General features: G+C 37.9%; 1 protein-coding gene across 1 annotated transcript; it reads right to left on the minus strand.

Moving 5' to 3' along the window:
- Window positions 1-746: 746 nt before the first annotated feature.
- Window positions 747-10,856, minus strand: LOC104524362 (SEC61 translocon alpha 1 subunit). Its single transcript, XM_010167206.2, has 12 exons — window positions 10,814-10,856; window positions 9,677-9,795; window positions 8,924-8,989; window positions 8,743-8,821; window positions 7,689-7,820; window positions 6,766-6,875; window positions 6,406-6,559; window positions 5,258-5,418; window positions 4,433-4,630; window positions 3,852-4,043; window positions 2,201-2,277; window positions 747-1,232 (listed from the first exon to the last, which is right to left on the minus strand). Exons 1-12 carry the CDS (start codon window positions 10,854-10,856, stop codon window positions 1,046-1,048), a joined length of 1,518 nt encoding a protein of 505 aa, XP_010165508.2. The 3' UTR covers window positions 747-1,045.
- Between the last annotated feature and the right edge of the window lie 73 nt (window positions 10,857-10,929).

Consider the following 10,929-nt stretch of genomic DNA (forward strand, 5'->3'; position numbering starts at 1 on the left):
GATGTATAGAAACACACAAGTAACATACATTCTTTTCACATTCCTTTGTGGTAATGAGACTCAAAATTCACTAGATATGAGTAGCCAGGTAACATCCTGATTGCTACAAGACCAGAATTTATTATCAATGACAAGAACTTAGCTTTAGCAAAGAGCACAAGCGGATTTGCATCTAAGCAGCCATAACATCCATTTCCTTCAGCCAGGATCAGAACTAGAAGTGCTGCTGCTAATGGCAATGACAACTAATCGGAAGGTTTTACAAAGCTGCCGGTATGATCAAGTTTCAAAGTTGCAACTTTTAGGCACAGACCCTGGCAGAATCTAGATTGACCTGAGTTTTCTGCTTGTGGAGGAGGGGTGGTGGGAAAAGAACACATTCCTTATCTTATATAGAAACTTGACAACAGTCTCAAGCCAATATTCGACATCTGACAAGGTCTAGCATAGTAATTACAAGACGAAACAGAGAGAATTAGAGATATTGTTTAGTAAAAAGAAACAACTGCCTTTAAAATCTGCAATACTGAAAAAAACCCAAACACAAAACTGAACATATTAAACACTGTTTGTGCTTACAACCATAATTATGGAACTCGAGCATTAGAGGGAGATATTTTTCTCACCACTACTGCAAAGGAGCTGCAAAAACAAGTTAAATGGAAAAAAAATCCCTTCCAAACATTCAACCCTCCCCATGATTATTTAATAAAACCTGTAAAGGCTTTAGGTGTACTAAATTTGAAAGGGGCTCCAAAAAGTTTAAAGAGTTATTGAACTAAATCTGATTCAGAAAGCTCATTCTCCTAACACATCATTAAAAAACAATTTTCTTAAAAAAATTTTTTTTTTTTGCACATCAATTTATAAAATGCAAACAGGATGCTAGAAAAGTGTGACCACAAGGGAATGCGCTTTGGAAACATTATTAAAATACGTGTTCCTATAGAATGACGTTATCAAGTTTATGTTACTTCTTTTCACCTGACTGGCTATATTTTGAGAATGTTCCTCCCCTCTTTCCTGGGTCCGTGACAAGCTAGGTTTAGAAAAGAAGAGCTCCCATACTGCCAACTTCACTCTGTTCCTTTACAAAAATTTCAAAGTATTGATAAATGATAGTGACTGCAAGTAAAATTCCAGTTCCAGAGCCAATTGCCCCAAGGAAGTCTGCCAACACAGAGAGGGCACCGATACAGAGACCACCAAATGCAGCAGCTGTAGGGATGTACCTGTAAAACACAAAATGACAACAGAAAAGGTGCCATTAGATTTTGCTCAGGGTATTAACAAATACACTAGACTTAGTGGTATATGGGATCTACTGAAAGTATCTAAATCAGAGGGAGGGTTTTTTTTTTTCTAGAAAACAAATCCCACTGAGAACAGAAAGAACACTACAGAGATAATTAACCAGGTGGTTAAACAAAAACAAGAATGAAGCTACATGAATGGAGAAAAGTCAATGGCAGAATTTACTCTCTTCTCTCACGGGTCTACAATCCAAGATAAGGAATGTGCAATAGTGCCAGTACACTAGGCAAGGAAATATAAAGCTCAACCTGACTGGAAGTACAAAAAATGCTAAGCTAAGAAGAGAAGGTGTTACAGTTACCATGCAATTGAGCAGAAAGGTTAAGCTTATGGCTACTAGCTCTTCAAGCCATTTGCAGATGACTGAAATCTAAAGTTATGGTGACATTTCTATAACATTAAGGGTGCATAGGTCCTACCCTGCAATTAGAAAACCTAGTGAGACCAACCCCTGCCTACCTCTGAACCTAGTAGATTTAAGTAACTACTTGTTTTAGAAGCAAGGTCTGCATGAAAACAGTACTCAAGACATAACAATGCATTACAGTTACAGTAAAAAAAATATTTGTGCATCAGTTTGAAGTAGTAAAGTACAGTCAATTGCTCATTATTAGCTATCCTGTAAAAAGTATGAAAATGAGAAAACAAACAAAGTAAACCCAAAGAAAACAAGAGCCCTAGAATTTAATTCACATTCTCTAATCATAAGGCAAGAATATAGTGTACTGTACAATTCTTCCATTAATTAGACAATATTCTATGTCTCTTGCACGTAAGATTGAAGCTGAAAGAATACGTGTACTAGGACACAGAAAACAGAAGTCAAGCAAAAATCACATTTCCCCATAACACTCTGCATAAATAGCCTGTGAAATGTGGAGCTCACCTGTTTAGTTCATGCACCATGGAAGTTTCTCTGTGGCCTCGCATTACCATTTGTTGTTCTTTCAATTGTTTGGCAACCTGTATCAAGGAATGGAACAAGTAAGTTTAGTGATGTTTGCCAGGGCCATGGAACTTAGTACTACAGGAAAACAGAAGCAAGACATTTAAGTAAATGGTGGTGGGTTTGTCTTGTTTTTTTTATTCTTCATTTGAGTTTAAAATAGTGAATATTTTAATTTCAGACAGACTGCAGTCACAGGCACTGCCAATTATGCAAAGCTTTTGGGATAATTCTAGTCCTATTGCGAAAAGGAAAATCTGGAAATCGGTAGGCTCTCACATGCATAATTAAATTCCTGTTTTGCCACCTACCCTTCTCCTGGTTGGGGTTTAGTAGGTGTTAGCAAAACCATCCTGTGAAGCATCCACTCCATTTCAGTTTCCCACATCCAGTTGAGCTAACTATTTATTTGTGGGGCCATATTAGAAACTATATGACTTAGAAAGAATCCCTTCTTGGAACATTAATCTTAAATTGGATTTCTGCAATTGTACAGGGTTACAACAGAGCCCTGCAAACCAGCTGAGGGGAACTGAAACTCTAGCAGGGGAACTTCTGAAGGTGCTTGTCACTGAATCTGATGTACTGGGAAAACACACTTTCAGATGATTAAGCTACCAGTTTTCCGCTATACAGTCAACATTTCAGTAATGATTCACCAATTTTTACTTCTGACCTTGTTTACATGAACTTAAAGTAATTGTATTCAGTATCAGGAAAGTATATGAAAGTGTTAAAAGCTGTATGTTGGTTTATACTGAAATAAAAATCTGGCTATACATGGCTGTGAATGTCTCCCTGCATGCCTGACAACAAGCAGCTAGATTCAAGTCCAAACTGAGAGTGCTCACGCTGTTACACTAACTGTGCAACTATTACATATTTGTTAAAGAATGGATTAAACCATTCCATATGGCTGCCAAACTTGATTTCCTACCCAAAACCACACAATACAAACATACCACGATGACAACTATTTTCCATTTTGTTTTCCAATTCCAATTTGAGAATGATATAGCTGCTGAATATCAAATATCCTGTAGCAAATGGAAATTTTGAGAAGCTAGGCTCAGGTACAGTAATGCACTGCACTATAGTCTCTGTTATCAGTGCTCTCAAGTTAAAAATAACTTGTAAGTAATTAATCTTTCCCCAAAAGAAAGAGGTCTCTATACCAGGTGTGGGTATTCAAGCTTTACCTGCAAGTTCTTGAGTGCAAACTGCCTTGCAGATGGTGCATCTGTCATGTGGCACTGAAAGCGTTTCTACCTCCTGTCACCTTGCCTGCCCTTACACTGATCAGATATGACACAGCAATGTTCAGTTTCCTAATGCCAATGACAGCAATTATTTGAGTTTTGCTGTTGTTGTTTTTGAAAAGGCAGTAAGTAAACAGGGAAAATGTGACCTCCATTCTACCCCTATCCTCCCCACTTACAATAAAGACATAGTCCCTGTTTATTCAAACAATAAATATTACCAACAAGATTACCAGCATGATGGCTATTTCAGAAGAAAGTCAATCTTACTCTTGCAACAGCCCATCTGTTTTCATCATGTAAGCTCACATAACTTATCATTTTAAACTTACATCTTTGGCAGAGGAGCCAGAGACTTCAATCCACGTCTTAGAGAAGAAAGCACAGGAGCCCAACATAAACACAATATAAACAACTGCATGTACAGGGTCTTCTAACACTGAAGAAAAGGACTCTGGAGGTGACAGATAATAACAAAGCCCACCAACTGGATAAGCACGAGCAGGGCCTCCAGATGACGTGTCCTAGAAGAAGGAAGCAAGCAGTCACCAACTTTCTCACTATTTCTTAGCCATTAAGCTAAGCCTGGGTTTATGTATGTGTATCATTACCACTATAGCATCACACAAAGATTCAACTTTACTATCACATAGAATACAATAAGGAACAGCAAAGATATCTAGGACAGCAAAGAACAGCCCAAGGTAAAAGGTAAACGGAAACTTAACATCTACAATCATCACAGCAGGTCTCATGCCCTACCATTAATTTAAACAAATTACTACTTTAGGAGTCTCAGTGTACATGACCACCTGTAGAAGCATGCCTTAATATTTAGAGACACCATCTCTTCAACCATGCATTTTAATGGTGCTTTTATAAAGCTGTATGCAAGATTAGCAGGAATACTCACAGACCAAGTGCCCAGCAGGCTAACCAGTAAGTTGCCACTGAAGCGAGCAGAAAGCATCTGGGAGATGACGTACAAGTTTGACACCAGGGCAGACTGAAGAATAATGGGAATGTTGGAAGTGTAGAACAGCTTGATAGGGTAGGTGTTGTACTGGCCACGGTAGCGAGCAGATTTGATAGGAAGATCCACTCTGAAGCCCTGAAAAGTTTTCAGAAGAAAGTTCCTCATTACATCTGGACATGAACACATACCACAGGTCATAAATTACAAGTGCAAGGCCTGGACAGCAACAGAAAAAAATCTGCAATCACTTTCTGCAAGTACATATACTCTACTCAGAGGGTTATTCATGCAAACATTGCTGCAAAGGGCCTGGAAGCCTGCAGGGTTGTTTAAACTCACACATATAAGAAAGTATGAAAGACAAAGACATCAGAAGAAATCTGAAGTTTCAAGAAGACTGAACATAGTGTCCAGGAAAAGAACATTAAAACTTTCTATATTCTTCAGCAGTTTGCTGCACCAAACAGTAAGAGACATACAGGCTTAAAGTATTTTCCAGCAAAAAGCAATATTACATGCACACATTTAGCTGGGTTTTTTTTTTCAGAGGCCAGAGTAGGACTCAAGTCTTTTGTGTGGCTACAGTAAGTGTGGAAACCGATTAAGAGAAGCTAGTGTTAGACAAACATCCAGATGTTGTAGGTACAAAAATAAGTCTTCTGAAGGCACTAGAAAGTGAAAACATAGTTTCATGTAGAAGGAAGCAGATTACAGATCTACTTCCATACAAACAGTTTCATAGCCCTCTTTATTCCCACTGACCTGGAAATAAATTACAATAGCAAAGACAAAGATGGTGGCAATCAGGTTCATAAGGTTGGGGAGATTCTGACGGTAAAAGGCCTCACGAAGAGCTCTGACTTTGTCCGTACGAGTAGCCAGAAGATGGAACAGAGCAATGATGGCTCCTTCAAATTCCATGCCTTGGAAAGGAAAAGAAAAACCAAGTCAGGTATGCTGTGATTATCTACAAACTTCAGAGCTTTGTCTCTCCTTCTGAGCTACAGGATCCAGAATGGGATGTCTCCAACTCTTAAGCACAGACTCAGACTTTTACTACTGTCTCATCCTTCGTATCTTAGCTACATTACTTCTAAGATTTTTTTAAATTACCCTGTAGCATCCTGGACACTAAATCGTTTTACTACTGTCATCCTTTGTATCAGCTATGTTACTTCTAAGATTTTTTTCAAATTACCCTGTAGCATCCTGGACACTAAATCTCAACCCAACAATCAAATGGGATAACGCTATTGGTTTCTAGAGACATTGACATTCACCAAGTTCTTACCCAATTTAATAAAATTAAATTAAATGAGGGAGGCAGCATGATTTTTAGTATCATTCATGGTGAGGCACTAGTTATTGTTTGTATTACAGCAAACATGATAACCTCACTTATGTTTTCTACTACACAGCACCAAACAAGATCACCTCCTGTCAGGTTTGGAGAATAAGGTCTTTGGGGCAAGGAGCAGAAAGAATTAGATGGTATTTGTCAGTCAGTTGGGCAGCAGATGTTACACAACAGCAGTCTGTCATTATCGAGTTTTAATGGAGGCACTGTTAAAAAAATCAAGTTGAGGAAATATCTTGTAAGATACTATAAAATTAAAAAGAAATGTCTTTGCACTTGGTGTATTAACAAGATTCACCATATGGCAGTTACACAGCTAAGATGCTAGTAACAGCATTTGCCATTTAAGTTAGCATACTGCTTTTTTGTACAAAATTAAGACTTTTCTACAACTGACTTTTTATATTTTATCATTGTACTATTCCATATAAGAATGTAAAGAGTTGGAATTTTAAAAGATTATGGGAGGGGGAAGCTACTTGGGTTTTCATGTTTCATTTGATAAATAACTCAATCCTAATGCAAGTAAAGAAAATGGACTATGCTACATTACCTCGCCCCGTGTTCACCGTGGTGGGGCTGAACGCCTTCCACACAATAGTCTCACAGATATTGGTAGCAATGAAGAGAGAGATGCCAGAACCAAGACCATATCCTTTCTGTAGGAGCTCATCCAACAGCAGAACTATCAACCCAGCAACAAAAAGCTACAGTAATTTAAAAAAAGAAAAAAAAAGAAAAAAATACAGCATTAGTCCCATCCTTTCTTAATTTTTGTTAAAAAATTAACCCATACATATGAGGAAGCAGGTACACTTTGATCTTTTTTCCCTGTCTGTGTGGCAGGCAGTCCATAAGCCTGATTTTTTTTATTCTTTCAGAGGAAGAACAAGTACAGAGGACTAGAAATTACCTGAATTGTGATAAGCAGGCAGATACCAGCACCCATCTCAGATGGGTCTCCATACATTCCAGTCATTACATAGACAATAGACTGTCCAATGGTAATGATCATTCCAAACACTGGAGAATGAAAAAAAAAAAAAAAAAAAGGTATGTATTTGTTCTGGAGATTCACATCAGGGGGCAATTAGGGAAATATAAATCACATCTTGGTAGAGAAAGTTGGGAAAGAATACATAAGTCACGAGATGTTTAAATTAAAGTGCAAGTTAAGTTTGAAATCTTGGCACTGAAAACACAATACACACAGACACTTCAGAAACAAATACACTTAGAAGCAAGTGGGTTTGATTACCAAAGATGCTTCAGATATTGAAAACTTTGAGGGTGTTAAGATATTACCTTAGCAATTCATGATTCTTTTTTTTCCCAGTAAAAACAGATCAGTAAGTAGTGTTGTACAGCACAACACAGCTAAAGAATACTCAAATTTTTCTAAAAGCCATTTATCAAATGAGCACAGAGATCTCTTATTGCTGAGAAAGAACCATGCTTGGAACTCCAAGGTAAAAACAAGTGCAACAAACACCTTAATCAATATTAACTTTTTCAGGTTAACACTGACCAAGACAGTTCAAAGGCTGGGTCCCCAAAGTCTACATACTGCTTGGTTCATCTGAAGATATTACAGCAGCAATGCCAACTGCAGATATTTTTCCTTCACAAACCTTTCTGAAGCTTGACAGCTAACAAGCCAGAGAGCAGTCAGTAAAAGACTAATGAAACACAGAAATCTGTAGCACAACATGAACACGCAGTGTGACAGAAACTGATATATCTGACTCCAGCATTCATCACACGGTAAGTTTCCACTTCCTGTTGTGAAGGCCAGACACTCTAGAACATCAGCCTTTCATATCAGCTGTGACTTACGTTTCTGTGCTCCATTGAAGAGAGCTCTGTCCTTTGGGGTGTCACCAACTTCAATTATCTTGGCACCTGCCAAGAGCTGCATGATGAGCCCAGAAGTAACAATAGGTGAAATACCCAGCTCCATCAATGTACCTGGCAGACACAAGAAGAACAATGAAAGAAAGTAACGGGGTGTACAATACCCAGGCACCTCTGAAGTTCAAAGTTTGTTTTTTCCACCCCTTACATCATGATCGAGAAGATGTAAAACTCCAAATCTCCATAAATGTAAAAGGTTCCAATGATAGCAGAAGCTTGTTAAAAGTCAATCTGGTGAGCAATGCAGTACTTCTCAGCAGCTTAAAAACTATGTTCACTGAAAAAGACTTTTGCTTTCAGGAACAGACATACCCTGCATAAAACCAGGTAGCAATTTGCTTTCTGCCTCTGACAATCAGTCACTTTATTATTCCTAACTTTATTTTTTCAGGAGTGCACCAAGTTTCATGCACACATATATGCCCATCCCATTGTGATATAAACTGACAAGACAGTCCAAATAATATATAATGACAAAGTGAATTCAGGAAACTGTCACCACTCTGAATTCATACCTGTGTTAGAAAGCCTCTACGAGAAACTGAAATTGATAAACACCATAATGAATTTTCATCTTCTGTGAGACAGACTCAAAGATGTCACACAGAAAACCACAACACATATAACAAGGTTTGAAATACGAATCATAAAGCTTGACATATATGTAGAAGATTGTAACAGCAGTGACACAGGTAATTAAGGACTGTCTCTTCCCTAAACCTATTCCCTCCAAAATGCTCCTTAATTTTTGTACATATAACAGACAGCACACAGCCAACCATAAACTCATTCTGTCCACAAGGTTGTGCCTTTCCCAGTGCCACAATGGTTTATGATTTTATATAATACATATAAAATGACTTTTCCCTCTTTACTTCAGTTTTAACCTTTGCTAAAATAGAGTGCAATGGAAGAATAAGTCCAAAAGTGTTTTGATCCAAGCTAAAAAAACTTGCTCCTGAATGACTGACCATACCTCTATTTGATGCCAAAATCACTCTCATCCAGTAGAAAGGATCTGCTGAGTCTGATGACATGATACCAAATAAGGGAATCTGCATTTCCAACCCACAGAGAAAAACAGGATTAAATTAGAGTCTTTACAACATCCTTTAAACGTTTCAGCTCTTCCTTAAAAACAAGGGAAAGAACCATACCTGGCAGCATACTAAAAAGATGAAGAGTGTGATAGCTGTCCATAGTACCTTCTCCTTAAACTGAATCTAAAAGGGGAAAAAACAAAACCATAACAACAAGCAAAGATGATAAAGCTGTCAAGATAATAAGACCTAGTCAACCAGGCAAACTTTCATAGTAGCTAAAGCACATTTGATCTTTTTGTGAAGGGACAAAGCACAGGACATCTTAAAGAAAATAACTAATTCTTCATCCCTTTTATACTATATAAAGCCAAAGAAAATGACAAAGCTTTACTGAAACTTTAATCCAAACAAACAAGCTTGCAGGAGTGGAAGGTAATTCTAGTACTTCCACAGAAACAAGTCTTACATGTTCACAAGAAAGAGCTTCTGGTGTGGGGGGAAAAAAAAAAGACCAAACAGAGAAGTTTATCTTGGCAAATAATCTTAAGATTAGAACTTAAGAAGCAAAGATTATTTTTAAGTTGTGCTTTTGAAGTACTCTAGTTTACACTCTAATATGTACTCCTCTCAACATCTCACCACTCACAGCTATGGCATAACCATATCAGCACAACTGCATTTACCAGCAAATATATTCTTGTACAACCATATCCAGAGTACAGGATGCACTAGACAAGCACTCTGCTAAAAACAAATGTGCCCAAAACTGCCATTCTCACAATGAGGAAAAAACCCCAAATCCCACAAACAGCAAGTAAGCTGCAAACTTCTTGTACTACACAAATGAAGAGAATTTTATTAACTTACCTTCCGTTCTGGCTTTTGGATTTCAGGCAAGATAACACAGAAGGGCTTGATTACTTCAAGAAATTTTACTGTAAGGAAATTAGTTAAAAGACAAAGTGAACACACAGATACAAAGAACACTGGGAAAAGCTCAAGTAAAATAGAATTTGGACACATAATTTATATGTTTAAAGTTCCAGTAAAGGACAAAGATTTGTTGGGGTTTTTCAAGTTAAATTTTTATATGTTCCAAACACACCTTACTAGCTGAACCTCTGTATAAGTACAATATAGTCTGAAAATAGAAGAAAAAATGTCAAGAGTCTTCTCCTTTTACAGAGTAGACAGCACAAAAAAAACCTTGCCACTGTTTTGCACGAGTTTATCAATACACATGAACTTTTATTTCCCAATAGCTTCTCCCCTAGCTTGGTATTTGAGAGATACAATACCCAAGATAGTTTTAACTCAGGGGTCACTTTTGGGCCATACAGTGGGCCACACACTGTTCCTAAGTAACAATTGAAGTTACTTTACAGAATGTCTCGTGCAGTGATCGTCTTTTAGTCAAAAGGCCGTATCCTTAGGACAGAAAAGTCAAAGTTGTCTCAGTCTTAGAAAAAGCATCCAGAAGAAGAGAGCATCTGCAAAGTCTCAAGTTATCCTGTGAGCAGAGAGATCTGACTTGGAACAGAGTTAATGCTAAACTTCTTAAGATGAATCTAAGCCTGCACACATACTCTGGACTGATTTGAATTATAAAGTGTACAACAATGCAGAAAAGCTGAAACTACTGGTGGTTTTCCGTTTCTTTGTGCAAGGCAAGAACTTTAGCATCAATTTTATAACACTTAAAGACCAGCCCATAAAAATTATATATTTAATTTCTAATTATTAATTGCCTGGAAAGTTACACTGGGTTATGGTTTTAAACTTAAACCAAATCGCGATTCTTTCCTGTATCTACAATAATACACAATTTGACCGAGATGCTTTTCAAGTAGCTCTTCCTCGAGGCAGCAGACTCAGAAGACTTCCATTCCCTCGGATTACTTAGGGATCACTGTTTATAGTTTACTCTGAACAGGTAATTGAGTTTGACCTGAAGTGTTACGATCAACGACCAACGTGACAGCCCGTCCCTCCCTGTCTCCGTACGGCACCGGGCACACTCCAGCTCGACGGCCCGGTCACGGGGCATCACAGAGCAAGTCCCCTTCCCTAGGGAGATCTGCCATAACCGGGAAACGGGAGAGGGGAAAAAAACATCCGGA

This window comes from Antrostomus carolinensis, unplaced genomic scaffold, assembly GCF_000700745.2.
Source record: "Antrostomus carolinensis isolate BGI_N321 unplaced genomic scaffold, ASM70074v2 scaffold18144, whole genome shotgun sequence".
In the NCBI taxonomy this organism is placed as follows: Eukaryota; Metazoa; Chordata; class Aves; order Caprimulgiformes; family Caprimulgidae; genus Antrostomus; species Antrostomus carolinensis.